Source organism: Apiospora phragmitis (assembly GCF_038363925.1).
Source record: "Apiospora phragmitis strain CBS 135458 chromosome Unknown utg000010l:1.0-9815664.0:1.0-9183399.0, whole genome shotgun sequence".
Lineage (NCBI taxonomy): Eukaryota > Fungi > Ascomycota > Sordariomycetes > Amphisphaeriales > Apiosporaceae > Apiospora > Apiospora phragmitis.
Window position 1 is genome coordinate 8,922,469 of NW_027117409.1, and position 17,810 is coordinate 8,940,278.

Here is a 17,810-nt window from a genome sequence, read left to right on the forward strand (position 1 = left end):
ACACCAGTGGAATTGATACCTTCCCCATCGATGTATCACGTCGTAGCGTTGCTGCCAGCGAAGTGTACGTTACGGTTATTCATCCCACATCAGGTATCGCGTTGCGGATGTAACCGAGCACCCCGTCCAGTGACCGACTACTAGCGATAACCTTTGGCTATAATGCGTGTCCTGTAATTATCCATCAATCATTGATCAACAGCGTACCTTATTCTAGCCTCCGGGGGATATTTAGAGCTCTTCCACCATCGTCCTCCCTTGCACGGCCGTCTGCAGATTCCGTCATATCCCCGGCCGTTAAAAGCTTGAAGGGATAACTTTTTCACTAGACTGTAGTGGCGTGATTCCGAGTAACCACCCGAGCCGTCACTTGGTCGGGGGTGGGGTCTTGGAGCTAAACGTCCGCGCCAATAGGATCGCCGTCTATCCCCCGGCCTTTCCTAACACGGGCAAAGTCCCCGATGCTGATATTTTCCTGAAGCGTTGCATAAACAAATCGAGTACGATGGGCGATACGATGGCTGGTTACATGGGTAACCCCCAAGTCCCCCGCACTGTGCCGCAGGCTTAGTGGTGTCATGCAGAATTTCCCGCGCAGCACACGATCAGTGAGTAGGTTTCTGAGCAGCATGGGCTTGTCTCGACTAAACTCACCTCTGCAGTCGTACTGCATAGCCACAAACCTGGAGCACATACCGGCAACAGCTCATGCTGGCGCGTATGGAGTTTATGCCGGCCCGCTATGCAGTGGAAACGCGCTTAGGGGGGCGGTCCCGCGTCTGAGCCAAAGTTAGTCGCTAAGTAGGTATTCTGATGAATCGCCCATTTTAGACGGCCCGGCTATCATCGCTAACTTATTGTTCGTCGCGATTAATCGACCTCCGTCCACATCGTCAAGTTGGTCCTACTCTTGGTCCTACTCACACTCCGATAAGGCTTGCTTGATGGTGCTATCCAACCTGCTAAAAAGCACTAAGAATAAGTTACTTAGAGAGATCTCAAGCTCAAAAATATCATTATCGATACACACAAGAGCTATCTGTAATATGCCCAGAGTGAATTACTAGAGTACAATTATTATTCTCAAACGTAGGTCTTGCTGGAACGCGGCTTGCGCTCGGAAGCCTCGTTGGCAGTCGGCTTTTTCATCAATGGACAACCACTGGATCTAGTGATGACAACATCCAGCGCCAACTCCCTTGCCGCCGCCATGGCCGTAACCACCACCACCATAACTACCAGCGCCGCCACCGTGGCCGCCGTAACCACCGCCGCCGTGGCCACCGTAACCGCCAGCGCCGTGGCCACCGTAACCGCCAGCGCCGCCACCGTGGCCGCCATGACCACCATAAGCACCTCCGTGACCGCCCCCTTGGCCCCCTATAGCAACAGCGATATGTATTAGTCACAGAACTCCAACTAAGTATGGTCCAGTCGTAAGAAAAAGGGATAGGAGGGCTTGGGGAGGGTCGTATGATACTACTTACATTTGGCGACGCCTGGCGCATTGCCTTGTTCATCGATAGCGCTGTCGTCTTGGACAACTTGAATGGGAATATCATTGGCCAGATTGCTCTCGTCCAGTTGAGCTGGCGGATTACCATCCTGGACTACAGCCTCGTTCTTGCCCTCAGCCACCGGAACGGCGAGGGCTCCGACGTTGGCGGCCAGGAGGAGGGCGGCGATGAGGATCTTGTTCATCTTGAGGGTGACTTTATTGAGATATTTGAACTGGCAGTGGGTATTATATGACAGAATGCCTGATGGATTGTGATATTATGCCGTGATGATGATGACGATGATGATGAGAGAAGAAAGGACATGACTCCGCCAAGGGGGTTCGGAGCCCCTTAAATATCCAACCTGGCTGTCGTCTCTGGGAGGATTGAGCCAGTCCAGCATCTGAGCCAACGATCTTCATCACATGGCAGCTTCTGGAAATCTGGTGCGCTTGGAGCCCGGTCTCGAAGCCGTGAGCCCGTCTGGCTGCGTGGTTCTCGGCGTGATCCATTACGCGTCGATCTCCTCTTCGTGGGACCCCTTTCCGTGCGCCGGTCCGCATTCGTAAGGGGAAAAGAAAGCGAGTGCCTACATCTGCACGATAGGTAGTGCGGAGGTCCATGGTCTAGACGATTCTAGGGACCAATTGAACGCTCGCTCGAGGACATCACCAAAGGGCACGTGATGAACCGAGATGAAATCTCGAAGGGACGAATGCGGTATCTAAACTTCATCTTATGCTTCTCCCGTTGGGTGGCATATACGAGAATAACCACATGCTAACCTGTTCGGGTAATCCGATCCCGAGTAGAGGCTGGGTTCGGATCTTTTCTCAGCCCAGCTCAGATTATACTCGGCGCTCGGCCCTTTTCAGCTGGCCTACGAAGGGCCCAGAATCTGGTCCTTGATCAGCCCCCTCTTCTCCAGGTGACGCTCTCGTCGACGTCACGACGGTCCCCGTCCGTGTTAGGCCGTCGACGAGATAAAAGACAACGCTTCCGGTTGGTCGAGAACAACAGGAGCGGCGTTGGAGGGACGAGCGCGAGCCATCCCACTCTCCGCCACTTTTGTCTTTTTGGAAGCATGCCAACACGAACAACCGGGCGGAGGTCGGACGATGGGCGACGGACCGAGCGTGGTCGACAGCCCCTCAGCACCAATCGCGCAGCCAACCAGCTTTCCGTTGATAGAGAGAGTCTAGACCAGCACTGGTTGTCCCCGCATCTCTGATCCGATAAGATATGGTGATTCCATCGGATAGCTGAGAAGATACGCGTTAGCACGCTGCCACTGGCTAAAGAAAAAGCCCGAACACGCCCTTATCAGACAGAAATCAGATGGCGTTGGGGCAGAGGCCTAGACCTCGCTATCGGGCTCTCCCTTAGTTCAGCTCACTTATGAAATGCTCACAAATGCCATCCATGCATCTTTCTTTCCCCGCTGTCGCTTCAAAAGATGATATTGCATGCCAGTGATGCTGACGAATCTGTGGTGATTTGGTGCGTAATTTAGACCATGGCCTAGATTTCCTCGGCTATTGTACCTCGCCACGGGGGCCTCGGCTTCGTCCTATGTTTTGTTCCCCCTTTCCGACGAAGTCGAGGCCCTCGTCCAGTAGTTCACTATTGTCACTGGTGAACACAATGGATCGCATGGCTCAGAACAAGGCCTCCTGAACAGCACGTGCTTTGCTTAGATAAAGTTCACAACTGACAGTCTCGCTGCTTGCTAGGAGAGCCATTGTACCTGATCACAATTTTCAAGATGCCTGTGATAACTCCCGTGGGCTTAGGGATTTTGCGCCGGCCCGTCGGACTTGGCCTTAGGGTAGAGCTGCGCTTGAATGTTTTACGTCCCTGGCCCTCCTTTGTAGGAGGAGAGGAATCTTGGTCGACTTATACTATCAGAATATCCAAAGTAGGCCATTTTGCTACTTGTGATAAGACTCGTAAAAGGCTTGCACTCTAGCAGGGCCTGTGATAGGCTTGTAAAGAGCCTGGAACCTCCACTAAAACCAGCCAACTGATATTTGCCTTGCGGGAAGATAATCCCCGTCCCCCCACTCACTTCTAACGTCAGACCCAGCCCACCGGTCTGAGGGGACTTAAGGTGGATATGCATATTGGTGTTGTTGGTTGCTGGTCGTCGGTTGCTCCAATACGGCAAATGCAACCTGAATATAACAAAGTAGGAGTAGATCTCATCCCTTACTTCGGAACAACGTCACTTCTTGCCAGCAGCCAGAAGCTGGTGCTCATGTAACGAGGAACCAGTCAGCGAAAATCAAGAAACTCCTGCCATTGACCACTCGAACCAAAACTTCACACAGGCTTTCTTGAATTCTCGCTCGTCTTTTTTTTTTCTGAATTCTGTTGTCTCGCCAACATTCATGGCCCCTTCCAAACGATGACTACGTCTTCACGCGAGATCTCCTCGACAACAGTCGGTTCGTTGCTCGTTTTCTTTCCTATACTTCAGCAACACAGCAAGTAGTATACTAATAGGAAGAAGCCTCAATTTGATGCATCATCAATGGATCATGGACCTTGGACATCTCATCCACCCCAGCATTCCCACCCATGGAGCGAACCTGAAAGTAGCGGACGTTGGCTCGGGTACAGGGTGAGTCGCGTGCATCCGGCCAGGAGCTGCTTGCTTCTGAAAAACGTGTAAAACCAAAAACATCTAACTGTATCATTCCGTGTTTCCCCTGAAGAATGTGGCTGATTGACGCGGGTGACCGGCTCCATGAATCCACGCAGCTCGTTGGTCTTGACATCTCATTCGATGCCGCGCCACCTCCCGAAGCATTACCTCCCAACATCTCATTCCAGAAGTGGGATGTGAATGATCCCGTCCCTGACGGTCTGCTCGGTGCCTTCGATATCATCAACGTCAAATTCATGGTATTTGTCGTTCGAAAGGACGATGTTCCGGCAACAGTGGACAAGCTGATCCATATGCTTAGTGAGTTGGCCTCGTGAAACAAGCCCACAACTACACACACACTCTCTCTCTCCGTAATCATACACTACGTTTCTAACCATTTCCCGCAACTCGCCCACACAGAGCCCGGCAGCCATCTCCAATGGATCGAGCCCGACAACCAGACAGTGCACGGCGAAGTGACCAAGCCCGACAACAAAAAAGAGAGCGTCGAGGCGCTGATGCGCCTGCTCCAGTCCCAAGACCGTCGGCTGAACCCCACGTGGGTCCCCGACCTTCCGGGGATCTTCCGGGACCGCGGCCTCGTGGACGTCGACGTCGACGTCCACACGTCGCCGCCGCACTGGGCGTACCTGCAGCACGAGTGCGGCCTCATCATGCACGAGCTGATCGCGCGCAAGCCGCAGAACGAGCAGATGGCGGCCGAACTGAAGCGACTGATCCCGTTGGCGGAGGAAACGCGAAAAGGGGCGTACCTGGCCACCACGGAGTATGTTGTCGCAGGAAGAAAGCCTTGATAAATATCTTGGCCTGAGCACACACGGACGTCCACACCCAAATACCACCTGAATGGAATTAGTGCTATTGCTAGTCGTTGGAACAGACGGGCTCTGGACTTTTCATGTTATCAAGCGCAGTAGGAATCTGGCAAATTGGCATGTATATATTTAGTTACACGCCTAGAAGATGAGAATCGGCAAAAGAGAGTTGCAGTTTCCCTTGGACCAATTTATTTGACTTCGATCAGTTCCGGAAATTTACGTGACTTGCTCCATAACTACTCGCTTTCAAGAAGTCAATATATTAGTACCTATAAAGCATTGACTTTCGCCATGCAATTAGCAATTATTTATCCGCCGATATTTCGAGGCGTCGTGTTTGATCCATTACTAAGGCCGCGTTACTCAATATACGTGTACTTCATATAGGTTGAACACAGGACAATGTCGATGACTTAATTTTGCATGAGTTGTGTAGTTAGTCTGGAACAACAGTCGTATTCTTTATTACAACTACCACTGTACGAATGCAGTTCGTCAAACATGTTGCGCGCACCCACTAATTCCCCGATACCATATCCCAAATCTTCCCCATGCCTACAGCGATGTCCTCGGGCAAGGGGCCTTTCTGGATGACTTCTTCGTTGGAAGTGAGGTAGCGGGACTTGCTGGCACCTAAAATAATACTATCGTCCGACCCCAGCATGGAATGGTAGCAGATCCAGCGGAGCGCCGCCTCGATCGGCGTCATCTTGGCCGGCTCCAGCAACTCCTCCAAGTATCGCACGGCCGCATGCAGCTCCGGCTTGTCGTATTGCATCTTGGAGAGCATGCCGATCATGTTGTCCTTGGCGAACCGCGTTCCCTCGATGTTGCCGGCCGTCAGCTTCCCAGAAAGCATGCCACCAGCAACAGGACTTGCCGCGATTCAACTTAGCTTCCGAGTAAGTAATATGTCTAAGTAAATGAGATGATATTGATCTCACCTGTAGGCGTCAAACCGGATTCCGTGCTTTTGGAGAGTCGGCATGAGAGTCTCGTGGCCGCGCGCGATAAGGTTGTAGTTACCTTGGTATACGGTCGGCTTTACGTAGCCTTCGCGCTCGCAGACTTCGAGGAAGTTGTTGAGCATATCCAGGGGCCAATTGGACACCCCTAGCTATTTTGAAGGGGAAATCAGAAATCAAGCACTCTGCAGAGAGCGGGTGGCGAGGAGGACCTACTTTGTCAAAAAGTCCCTGTTTGTGGAGCTCGTTGAGGGCCGAGGCCTGATCCTGGATAGGGGTGGTGTAGTCAGGGGCATGGCAATGCAAGATGCTGAGTTTCTGGCTGCTGTCTAACTGCAGGCTCTTGCGACTGTTCTCGAGCGAGGTACGGATCTTTTCCGGCTCCAGAGTGCCGTTGGCGTCCTTGCTCAATACCAGGATCTTGGTATCGACGGCGAAGCCCTGAGGGATAGCCTGGAACTCACCCAGAAGCTTCTCGGAAAGCCCCATGTTTGTCGCGGGGTAACGCGCAGCTGTGTCTATCTCCTTAGTTCCGAGCGACCGGGCTAGAACCAGGATATCCCGGACCTCTTCGGTGTCTTGTAATCCTCGCCCAGGATCGAGCCGCCGAAAATGAGTTGGGGATGTGCTGGAGCCATAGTGTCGGTGAGGGCGTGTGTTTCTGTTGTAATCTTTGGGGAGTGGTCGATGCTGTTTGGCAGGCCGAAAATGTCGTTGATAGTATTAAAGAGGCAGCACTTTATATGAACGGTAGATGGAGGGGGGACGGTGGGACTGTGGCATTGTAAGTGTGAGTATGAGTAGAGACGAATGGCACTGTGCGCGGACAATTGTGGAACTACGGAACGGACACAAGTGGGCCCCGATTGCGGGTGGACAAAAAGTGGAACTGCGGGATTGGTAGATACTAGGTAGCGATAATTCAATATACTAATCAGGTCAGGTCCGTGACAACTAACTAATAGCGTAGATACGCACTATTTATCAGATACGTCACCACTCCGCCAACAGTGCCACTTCCTCAGCTGCAACTTGCTGGCGAGCCAGCGCACCAGCTGTTGTCGCGGCCAGAACAGCACTTGAAGGAACTAACGCGCTTCTGCCAGTTGCTCCCGCTCTTACAAATATGGGCCAGATCCGGATTGGGGCCGTAGATCATTCCGGTATGGGCTCCGCTGCAGTCTTTGTCTCTAGATAGGCCGATGAAGTTGAAATCAGTAACAATTCGCGGTTCAGGATGGATGCTCCAGGTGGTCTCGAAGATAGACTTACGCCCAAAGCACGCAGTGCAAGTCATCGGTGATGAGGACAGAGTGAATGTTATCATTAAGTTTCGGGTCGATTTCGCTAGAGTCTAATGACATGGTCAGAGAACGAATCAATGGCCGTAGCAGAGGCAAATGGAGTGGGAGGGCAAGACGTACAGCACTTCCCATGTGCGGCATCGTCCCCAGAAACGATGAACTGTTGAAAGCCCTGGCCGATATCGAAGTTGGTGTTGTAAAAGAGTTCAATTATACCATCAGCTGCTGCAAGGCCCAGGAATGGGATAACCAAGACTTGTGGTTTCATGATGTTATGCGATGCGCGACAGCGAGTATTGAGATAGTAGCAAGGATAGATGTATCTTTGGAATGAAGTCTTCTGAGAAGAATCCAGACGAAATTACACCACGCAACCTGCTACCACTATTTATATTACCTTCTATAGATCTGCCTGCATCACAGTACGTTTCCTGATTACATGCTTAGCATAGCCTCTCAAAACTCCACGGTTTCCATAACCTAGCCCCCCCTCGTAAGGACATACACGCAAGTGTAGCTACACCGTAGTGTAGTGAGTCAGCAACACGGGTCACTCGTAGATCGGTGAATCAGCAAATCTCACACACGTGCTCCATAATACTGACCGGGCAAATTCCCACCAATAATGGGTGACTACTCATAGCGCATTTAATAGAATAATACAAGCTACTACTCAGCGATGCTTATAGAATATACGAGTTACTATATAGGGACTAGTGTCGAAACCATGGATACTGTATCTTTTAGTGTGAGCTACTAAACATGCCCGCATAAGTGAGACTTCATTCTTTAGGATATTGTGTATGTATGTACCAACACGAGAGTGTGGAGGCTCTATCAGCCGACCAAGATCTTTCTCAGCTTCTCAAAGTCTGGGGTTCCCATCCCAGTCACCGGATCCCATCCCTTTGCCGCTTCGAAAGCGGGATCGGCGCCACAGCCCATATTACTCCCGGCGGTGATATCATTGAACATTTCCGGGTGCGCATAGAGGACAGGATTGACGAACCCCATCGTTTGTTTGCCGGCGTGCAGCCTCTCGCTGTTGATCATGGCAATCATCGAGGCGAATACGGGAGCGGAAGCCGACGTCCCGTAGACGCTGGTTAACTGGCCGTGGAGATAGATCAGGTACGCGGAAGCCAGAACCGACACGTCTGGATAGCCACGACCTGCCATGGCCGAGGCGGTGTAGTGTCCCGCAGCTGCCAGGTTCCTCAGGTGGGCTCCCTCGAGTTCCTTGTAGCTCGAGAGTGCCGCACGCTGGTACGCCGGGGCGGGGAAATGCCTACTGAAGCCGCCACCGGACGTCAAGGTAACGTTGGGGAAGCTCGGGGTAACGTGACGAAGACTTTCCTCGTTTTCTTGCCATGGTTTCTTCACATTGGTGTCTCTTCTCACCCCGGTGTCGTGGCTCGAGGTCTCCCCCTGTGGGGGGGTAGACATGCGCCGTTGTGTGCCGCCAACGGAGGTAACCCAGGGGCAGGATGACGGCCAGCCGGGGTTGAATCCGGCAGCCGTGGCGTTCTTAGTGAACGAGAGGGGGTTTAGGGGGTCTTCCAAAATACAGGTCCCTCCATCTGTTCCGCTCTGCGGCCCAGTGTCGCCACTCGACACGACCACCGTCACGCCCATCAGACCCAATTTGAGCATTTCCAAACATTGGCGCTTCAGATACTCTGGGGAGAAGTCAATTTCTTGCCAGTTGAAAGAGATGGAAATAACCTTTGGTGGATCAACTGTGCCACAATCAGATGTCTTGTCGTAACTACCTGGCAATGGGGGGTCAAGGGGGTAGATGGAATCGAAGGCCGGATCCAGGGCATCACAATAGTATTTGTCAAAAGCTGCTAGCATGTTGTTGACATCTCCGGTCAGATAGCGATCACCAACTTGAATGTTGGTCACATTCTGTCTTGTGAGCGACATGGCGTATTGGAAATCCAGATCAGACTCTAGGTTGAAAACGGTATTGTTGTACAAGGTCTGCAGGTAACCGCCGTCGATTGGTTCGACCAACGGACGTTGCCCCACCAGCTCTGGCTCATATTTCCCGAAGAAGCGATCCAGGTCATCCGCTAGCCATGTCATATACGACTGCCCGTAAACCCCAAAGGAGCTGTTCACATGTGGTGGGACTCCGCCTGCTGATGGCATATTATAAAGCTCCCGGAGACAAGGGGGTGAAGTGTACGTGTGGCAATCTTGTATTGACCGTGTGCTGAAACTATGAGGGACGGCCGCCGGAGCTCTTTTCACAGCCGAGTGAGACGGATTGTTGGTTCCGTCCCAAGGTTGAAGGCTCCTAGGGCTGATGGACACATATTCAATGAAGGACGCTAGGCTCGACGGAATATGCAAAGACTGACAAACGATCTCGGTATGCTCGGGCCGGCTGGTCTTCTTCTGCAGGTGGCAGGTTGTGCTGAGTAGTTGCTGCAATCTGGCCACTGTCGTATGGACTAGTAAGTAGCCTCTGCTGTTAGAAAGCTGGATTTGGTCCTGTGGAACACCCGAGCCAAGAAGCCACTGCATCACCAGATACGAGGCCGAGGCTGGTGAGGCAAATGCTTTGACAATATCGCCCGCCGTCCAATACCTCCCGTAGCTGTCTGAGCCAGGATCAGATACGTCGAAGAGGTATTGGTCCGCTTTCTCAATGATATTAGAATGGGCGAGGGAGATGTGCATTTGCACTAGAAGTGTCCCATCCAACTCACTGCGGGCCCATTGGCGAGTTCTTGCTGAGCTTTGACGTCTTATGTCTGAGGGTACTTCCATCATCTTCTCACCAGCTGAGAGCGTGGCGAGCAGAAGCAGAGTGAAAAGAACAAGTCTTTTGGTCGTGATGGACTGAAGCAGAGCCATTGTCTGGGGAATGTGCGTGCAAGGGTAGAGTGAATGAGAGAAACAACCAACTGGCATACTTTACTTTTACAAAAGAGGCAATTTAACCACTCGACCATACTGTAGTGTGAGAATCCGGGTCTGACTATTCTATTGGTATCCATTAAACCAACTAGGAATACAAGCTTACGAGGCTAGCGGATCTAAAAAGCTGAAAATATTCTTACTCAGTACACTTCCTGATAGAGACTCTACCCCCATATCTACCATCAGCTTATGTTAATGATGGATATTATTCCACGAATTAAAACCACTAAACCATACGAGCTACTATTCAGAGAGACCTCATCTCCTGCCTGCTGTTATTCAGCCAGCTGCATTCAATAAGCTAGAGCAGCTGTGCACACGCTATGCGTGACGGATACCTGGCCTCGTGCGTGCTCTTACTCAGCCAGCTGCTTAAACGAGGCATTCGTAAGAAAAGCTAATGGTACCAAAGATCTCGTCTGAGATCTTACGTTTCAAGGAAGCGAGATAGCTTGTTATTAGACATCAGGCCTATATAATATAAATAGATAGTTTAGTTACGAGCAGTTTCTTCTTATTCTTCATCACATCCCTAGGAACCAAGACGATCATCCATTACGCTTCAGTCATTCTAATTCTTATAACTTTCGTTCCGACCAACCACTAGAACTCTTCTTTACAGAATGTGTTTTACCTCCAGATTTACCATGCTGATTGCCTGCCTCGGCTTGGCCACCGCTTTCCCTATCAACACCGTCGAGTTGGTAAGTAACACTGTTCCCATCATACCTCCGTCGTGAGATATTGTATTATTAACAGAACCCCACCATGGGTAAAAATGTAGAAAGAACGCGGTTACGGGGTAAGTAATATAAACTCTGCCGTAATGCCGACGGATAACAGAGTCACAAGAGCTAATATATGTTTTCTATATGATGAGTAGGCTTCATGTCTGGAGAAGTGCGCCTATTTAACGCCTGCTGCGGGGTCCGGTCAAGCTGCGTGGGCAGCATATTCAGCGTGTCTTGCTGCTTGTGCCGCAGCGGTAGTTGAAGGCGAGCCCGTAGAAGAGGGCCTTTTCTCCTTTTAGATAGGGCAGGGTTGGATTTCAGCTAGTGGGAAGAAACAGTACGTTGATGTGAGGAAACCAGGCTACACTGAGATAGAATGGTAATCCAATCTACATGAAATTCGGAGCAATCCGTTCAACCCCATTTAACTTCACCAACGAGACAAGACTGGCAGGAAATGGGCCAACCTTCACGCCGCCTCCTCCCCCGCCTTGGCCAATATCTGTTCCAACACCCTCGTACTCTCGCAAGTGTCCACAAACACGAGGATCTGCGAGATCCGCGTCCCGTCGTCGGTGAAGTCCAGATCGAAAATCATCTCGATGAGGGCGGCCTCTCCCGGCCCGCCGCCGCCGCCGCCCGTGGAGAAGGCCGCCTCGACCCTGGCTAGCTGGTATTATTGGTAAGCAGTGCATTCCTGCTGGGGCCGCTATGACCCCAACAGGTTCAAGCCGTAAGCTAGACTGTCGGATGCAGTGGATAACGATAACAAGGAGAAGTGGCCAATCAAAGAGCCCAATAAACAGATAGGGCTCTGCTGACAGGTCGGGGCTGATGCAAGACACGGGCCAAAGAGAGTGTACGCAGGATATAGGGGGTGTAAGACGCGGCATCGCTGCAAACCCCGTCTCGATCGTCACGGGCATCGCTCCAAACCGCTTTTCTGCGTCGCCGTTTATTTGCAGATCCTCCATGTTGATGATGGATGGGAACGAGGCTCCCGTCATTGGACCTGCGAACAGTTTGATAGTTTTCCAATCGTATGGATGATCAGGAGATGAGATGAGCACACATTGTTCTTCGAGCCGGCTAAACCCGCCGGCTATCGGGAACCGTACACCAGAAAACAAGCTCTAGCCAGCTGGCTTAAGGAAACCTAGCCCAAGTTGAAAGGTGACAAATAATGTTCGCTTATTTTACCCCTGCCATCCCCGTTGTGAACAATATATCCCCGCTCCTTGTCGTCCTGGCGGAACTTGACGAGCAGTTGACGGGCCTCTTCCTCAAGAATGTGTCCGCTGCCACGAGGGACCAGCCCGTGGTCGAAGCCGTGGAATAAAGAGGCCAAGATGCCATTCCTCCAGGGTGCCATACCCCTCCTTTTCGTCTCCACCATGGTGGTGACCAGAAAAAAGAGGCCGGCGACGAGCTCGAAGACCGGAAGAGTGAGCCACACCCACCTTACGTAGGCCAGGTACAAGGCCGTGACAGATTGACCCACGACAACCGGCTGGTAGGGTATCTCACGAAGATTGAGAGACAGGCGGTTGGCGAGGTTATCCATGAGGCTGGTGAAGCTGGTGTCCGAGCTGTTCATGGCCTTGTAGATGGCCTCGGCAAAGTCGGATGAAAAGGAGATGCCCTGTGGACCGAAACTTGTGGCGTTGCCCCTGAGAAAGAAAGATAACCAGTACATTTTTGACGTCAGCGCATCATTCTGAACATGAAACGTCGTACCGGTCTTGGGGGACGTGAAGGTATAAGGGTCATAACAGGGAAGGTCCTGGCAAGTCTGGGTTTGGTTTGTCCAGCTCGAAACTACCGTCTCGTGGAACGTACTGTTGGTCCAGCTCGCCCGCACCTCACGTACGCAGAACTGCAGGAGACACTCGTAAGCGACCGGCGGGGCGAAATTGAGGTCAGGCATGCTGAGGAGTGGCTTGTCTGGCTGGTTAGGTCCGGCTATTTGGGAGGCTCCCACTGCGAATACACCGAGAAGCCGGGAGCCATTGTTCCCGAATTCAATAGAGTCCCAATAAGTTGTTTCCAGACGTTGTGTGCCCAGCATACCTGGGACCTTATATGGGACCGGAACCAGTCTTTGACTTTTAGCGTTAACGCTTGTAGTAATGTTCATACGCGCAATCACGGGTCCTCCCGCAAACTCGAAGCCATTCGGGAGAGTATATAGATTATTATCATTGGATCCATCATGTTTGGTACTGCTCAGGCTCGAAGACAGATCTTTGCACGTGTTGCATACTGCCAGAGTCTCATAGACCTCCCAGGTGCAGTTGCCGCTTCCGCAGTGCGCCGTGGCGGTATACTCGGTGTGAGGAGGGCTAAACAAGGCAATGTATGGAGTTGACGCTAGTTGAGGATCGAGCCTCGGCACGAATATATTCTTTTGGTAGACCGTCCCGGTCCCTGTGCCGTTCATGTACCGCGCTATGGGCACGGAAGCGTCACTGCCAGCCGTGTAGACCGTATGACATCTTAGAGTCTGTTGGAAACATGGCGCAATGCCTAGCGACAAAACCATGATAAGAGCACCGAGGGATGCGATAAATCTACCCAGAAGAAATAGAAGTCAAAGATTGAAGACGAGTGGAGCGGATATTCGGAAACCAATGTTTACATACCCTGCACGACGACTGATCAAAACCAGTAGGCTGCCCCATGGCCCTCGGCTTGACTGATCCAGGCGATGAAAATCCACCTGAGGTCTTTCTTGAAGCATGCGCAGCCACTTCATCTGTCCGATTGCAGCACTTACTGAAGCCATCAACAGTGCCTGGGCAAAGGTCGCCAGCAGTTGGATAACTGCGTTGGGAGTGGATTCGAAATACCAATCCGGAGGTCCTTTGTTATTAAGGGTAGCCAACACGATGACGATACCGAGAAAGCAGCAGACACTGCCAAGCCAGGTCAGCAACTCGATTTTCCATAACAAGGGCCACGAAGAGCAAGGTGATTTCTTTTTCTCCGCTTCTTTATCGTCGTCGGAACGAGCTGAACGTAGAGAGTCGTGTGACGCATGCTCCTGCCCATGGACGTGTCGCAGTAGCGGCTGTCCGTTTTCTGAGGATAGGCTGATAGCTCTGTTTTCAAGTGGACTATGATTCATGGCTTTGGGGTTTCCTGTCTGCATTGGAGTGTGAAACCCTGAGCGGCGCTTAGTCGTTCGAGTGATATCTCTGGGCGTTGTCGAGGATGAAAACAATTGCCAGCAATTCATAACATGGTTTAAATGTTTGATGGTGTATATAAGTCAACGATGCCAGAACCAAGAAAGGGGCCAGAGGCGGAATGTCAGTGCTTTCAAATGCCGCGAGCCTTGTCTGACGTGAGATGCCATTAATGATATTTGGTTACAATTCGTTTCTGGTACGCGACCCCAGCTTCACGTAGAGCCACATGTGATTGGTCGTTTATCTTTTTTATTGGCTTGAGGGTATTGCATAGCCCAGGCGTTTTTATGGTCATCCCTCACCTACAGCTCAACCTTTGGGGGTCAGAGCAACGATTGGGGGCTGAAGCCATTTCGGTGAGAACAGCCCCTATTCTTATCAGCAATGACATAATGTCGTTAATCCCTCTGAGGCAGAGGTTTTGACCCCCAAGCAATTGGCCGGCGTTGAGCAAGCCTTTTATATTGAGACCGACAAGGCTTCCTAATATGTAGTAACTGCCAAGCAGAGAAGTTGTAAGGGTCCGGGTTGCGGACTCTCAGCCAGTTGAAGGGGCCCAAACTTCCTTCCCATGACGGTCTTGACTTTACCATGTGCAGTGTGACGAGAGCGGAGTTGCGCGTTGAGGCGGCAGCTGCCTACTAGATAGCTCTATCCTTTGCTGCAGTATCTGCTCTAATGCAGTCTGGAAGGTAGTATCTCCTCAAAAGGTAATGGGCGTTGGACCGCTGTCCCCGCCCTTCCTCACGCTGCTAACCAACTCCACAAACTCCGCCTCCGCCCTCTCCTTGCCCGAGAAGGACGCCATCATCTTCAAGTCGTGGGTCGTCACCCAAGTATGTGACTGCCGAGGGCTGAAGACATACTCGTGGATCAGCAGCCTCGAATAGTCGCCCTTCTCCATGGCACCGACGATTTTAGCCAGGATCCGGATAGCGTTTTCTTCGGTCCAGTCGTGTAGGATGTTGTGCAGGAGGTAAACCCGGGCGCCCCAGACCGGCTGCGGCGTGAAGAAGTCGTGGGCCTGGACTGCGATGGCAGGGTCCAAGTCCTTCAGCTTCTCGGCTACGTCGGGCCTTTCTTGGAGCACCAAAGCGCCGGTCGATAACGTGGTATCATCGTCGTTCCAGCTCTGATGGTGGCGGAGACGGAACTTTTCCAGACCGTGGCCGTTGCCGCCACCGACATCGACCACCATCGCCCGCCCGGGCCGCGCGGCCGCGCGGCCGCGACCACGGTCTCGGTGGGGTAGATGTCGACCCAGGGGTGCAGGAGGTACTTGGATTGGAACTCCATGGCGTTGTTGGTCTCCCTCAGATGCCGCGGCCGGGTGCTGGTAGCCCGTCTCGGCCAGGAAGGCGGGCAGGTTCTGCAGCGTGGGCGCCAGGACGTCGTAGTAGAAGCCGCGGCCGTCTCAGGCATGGAACAGCGGGTCGGTGGCCAGCGCGCTCGACCAGGGCGTCAGCTGGTAGGCGTCTTCGCCGGCCTCGGTGAGGAGATGCGGGGCGGCGAGGTGGCGGACCAGGCGCTCTGTTGTTGTGGTGGTTATTCCGTTAGTGTCAGGCACTCAAGTACCAAAACCAGGTTGAAATGGATCACAGACTGATGAGGACCGGGTCGATACCGGTCAAGCTCGCCAGGTTTTGGCTGTTGCGTGGGTCGTATTGCCCGCCATAATGTGCTCGAACACGATATCACAGGGTTGCTGGAAGCGGCGCATGGCGGCAAAGAGGGCATCCACAACTCCCGTCCGCTCGGCCTCATTCGAACACGCACTTGGATCGGCACTCTCGAAGGATTGGATAAACTGATCCATGATGATGTCCTTTTGCCGTTCGCTCACTAGTGTGGTTGATCTTATTGGAAGCATGCCATAGATATTGTGCATGGTTATACTAGATATAAGAACCCCCGCAGTAAAATATTAGAGGGCTTTCCCCCTTTTTTGTATACACGCAGGGAGCGTAGCGGAGGTTGCCACTCAGCACATCACCAGACGGAGTCTTTGTTGCGTAATTGATATGTAGGCAACCCCCTCACGCAACGACTGCGTTGACTAGCTTTCGGCTGGCCAGTGGTCGGTCTAGTATGGTTGCTTGTGTTACCATGGCCGTTGCGCCGTTGACGATGTGGCGGGGGTAGCACTTCGATTCCCTTGCATAGCTAGACTAGATTAACAAAATTTCTCACGTACTGTTTTTTTTCCTACCCGATTGGTGTTCACGAGCAGCTTTTCAAGCCATCCAATCAAAGCTAAATTGTTGCCTGTCAGATCCTAGACACCGGAGAACTGACGTGCGAAGCCGGGATCCTGGCCACTGCGGTGTGGTGGTACAAGAATTGCAGTCCAGTGAGACAGGCATGCAACAGAAGCCAACTTAAGCTGGACTCATCATCAGCTGTAAGCCCTAATTCTAGCAAGATATGGATGCCTATATCGCACTAAGGAGTTGAATACTCGTAGGGCGACGAACAAAAAGCCCATAATCGCACTGCTATTGCTGTAGCTCAAGTGTGGAATGTGAAATACTGCATGTGGGTGGCAATTCGAGACGCAAATGTCACGCCCGGAAGATAAATATAAGTGCGCTCAATAATGATTAGAATTAATATTCTTGTAGTCTATGAGTCGTCGTCATCGTGATCGTAATCGTGGTCGTTAGGAAAAAGAAAAACAAGAAACCCCGCTATGCAAAGACCCAACCCGAACTCCTTGCCCAATTCCCGAGTAATGCTACTACTCAAGCATCAATTACTCTTTCCTGACTTTGAACTCATCAGCGTCAGGCACCTGGCTGGCCCGCACCGTGACGGGCTTGCAGGCCGCGCCGACGCCGTGGTAGGTCAGGATGTCGTAGCGCGGGGGGTTGCCCTGCGGGTAGTCGCAGAGGGCCCAGGCCTTGGTGAAGTCGGAGTCGCCGGCGCCGACCAGGTAATTGACCTCGCCGGCCTCGAAGTCGCCGCCCGTGTACTCGCCGTAGAAGGCGAGCCCGCCGAAGCTGGGCTGCTGCACGCCCTGCTGGAACGTGAGGGCGGCGCCGGCGGGTTGCGACGAGTTGCCGGCCGACGAAGAGGCGGGCGACGCGTTGCTCCACTGCAGCATTGGCGAGCCCGGGCAGCCCGTCGGGCTCGTGCACGGCAGCGCGGCGTAGGCGTACAGCTGGGTGCCGTAGTGGTTGCCGATCAGGGTGTAGTTGGCGCGCGGCGTGGGCGCGTACGCGGGCTCGACCCCCGCCAGGCCCATCAGGTCCGTCGTCATGTCCAGGAAGGTGGGGATCAGGTACCACTCCTGGGCATCGCCCGCGACGGTGTCGGCAGTGAGGTAGAAGGGCTTGGTGGGGTCGACGCCGTAGACCGTCTTGGGCATGTGCGGTCCCTTGGCCTGGGGGATGGGCGAGGCCGATGCCAGGCCGGCAAGTGCGGGGAGGAGGAGGGTGGAGTAGATCATGGTTGGTCGTGGTTGATTGATTGATTGATTGATTGAGTGAAGCAGTTCAGTGTTGATTAACAATTATGCTGTGTATGTATTGATTGGAAGCTGTTTTGAGGTGTCTGGCAACCAGAGTGAAGAAACAGTCGGAGACGGCGGTGGTGGAGTTTTATATGCCTACTTTCTACTAGGCATGTGGTCGACCAAGTGGGCTGGTGATGTCGGCGGGTGGCCCAGCCATTCGATGTACTGAGATGATGGCGATAC

General features: G+C 52.6%; 7 protein-coding genes across 7 annotated transcripts; 2 read left to right on the forward strand and 5 right to left on the reverse strand.

Moving 5' to 3' along the window:
• Positions 1-1,168: 1,168 nt before the first annotated feature.
• On the reverse strand, positions 1,169-1,701 carry PG994_012491 (uncharacterized protein; the record flags this gene model as incomplete). Its single annotated transcript, XM_066863900.1, has 2 exons — positions 1,169-1,380; positions 1,488-1,701. The coding sequence occupies 2 exons, from the start codon at positions 1,699-1,701 to the stop codon at positions 1,169-1,171; spliced, it is 426 nt and encodes a 141-aa protein (XP_066713010.1).
• A 2,338-nt stretch (positions 1,702-4,039) lies between these two features.
• On the forward strand, positions 4,040-4,964 carry PG994_012492 (uncharacterized protein; the record flags this gene model as incomplete). The annotated part of the gene is made up of 3 exons (XM_066863901.1): positions 4,040-4,122; positions 4,217-4,467; positions 4,570-4,964. 3 exons carry the CDS (start codon positions 4,040-4,042, stop codon positions 4,962-4,964), a joined length of 729 nt encoding a protein of 242 aa, XP_066713011.1.
• A 541-nt stretch (positions 4,965-5,505) lies between these two features.
• On the reverse strand, positions 5,506-7,525 carry PG994_012493 (uncharacterized protein; the record flags this gene model as incomplete). Its single annotated transcript, XM_066863902.1, has 5 exons — positions 5,506-5,863; positions 5,933-6,105; positions 6,170-6,614; positions 7,226-7,307; positions 7,378-7,525. 5 exons carry the CDS (start codon positions 7,523-7,525, stop codon positions 5,506-5,508), a joined length of 1,206 nt encoding a protein of 401 aa, XP_066713012.1.
• A 569-nt stretch (positions 7,526-8,094) lies between these two features.
• Positions 8,095-10,125, reverse strand: PG994_012494 (uncharacterized protein; the record flags this gene model as incomplete). Its single annotated transcript, XM_066863903.1, has 1 exon — positions 8,095-10,125. The coding sequence occupies one exon, from the start codon at positions 10,123-10,125 to the stop codon at positions 8,095-8,097; it is 2,031 nt and encodes a 676-aa protein (XP_066713013.1).
• A 1,266-nt stretch (positions 10,126-11,391) lies between these two features.
• PG994_012495 (uncharacterized protein) lies at positions 11,392-14,073 on the reverse strand (the record flags this gene model as incomplete). Its single annotated transcript, XM_066863904.1, has 4 exons — positions 11,392-11,592; positions 11,639-11,934; positions 12,195-13,492; positions 13,565-14,073. The coding sequence occupies 4 exons, from the start codon at positions 14,071-14,073 to the stop codon at positions 11,392-11,394; spliced, it is 2,304 nt and encodes a 767-aa protein (XP_066713014.1).
• Positions 14,074-14,816: 743 nt separating this feature from the next.
• On the reverse strand, positions 14,817-15,929 carry PG994_012496 (uncharacterized protein; the record flags this gene model as incomplete). The annotated part of the gene is made up of 2 exons (XM_066863905.1): positions 14,817-15,526; positions 15,812-15,929. 2 exons carry the CDS (start codon positions 15,927-15,929, stop codon positions 14,817-14,819), a joined length of 828 nt encoding a protein of 275 aa, XP_066713015.1.
• An 873-nt stretch (positions 15,930-16,802) lies between these two features.
• On the forward strand, positions 16,803-17,585 carry PG994_012497 (uncharacterized protein; the record flags this gene model as incomplete). Its single annotated transcript, XM_066863906.1, has 1 exon — positions 16,803-17,585. The coding sequence occupies one exon, from the start codon at positions 16,803-16,805 to the stop codon at positions 17,583-17,585; it is 783 nt and encodes a 260-aa protein (XP_066713016.1).
• Between the last annotated feature and the right edge of the window lie 225 nt (positions 17,586-17,810).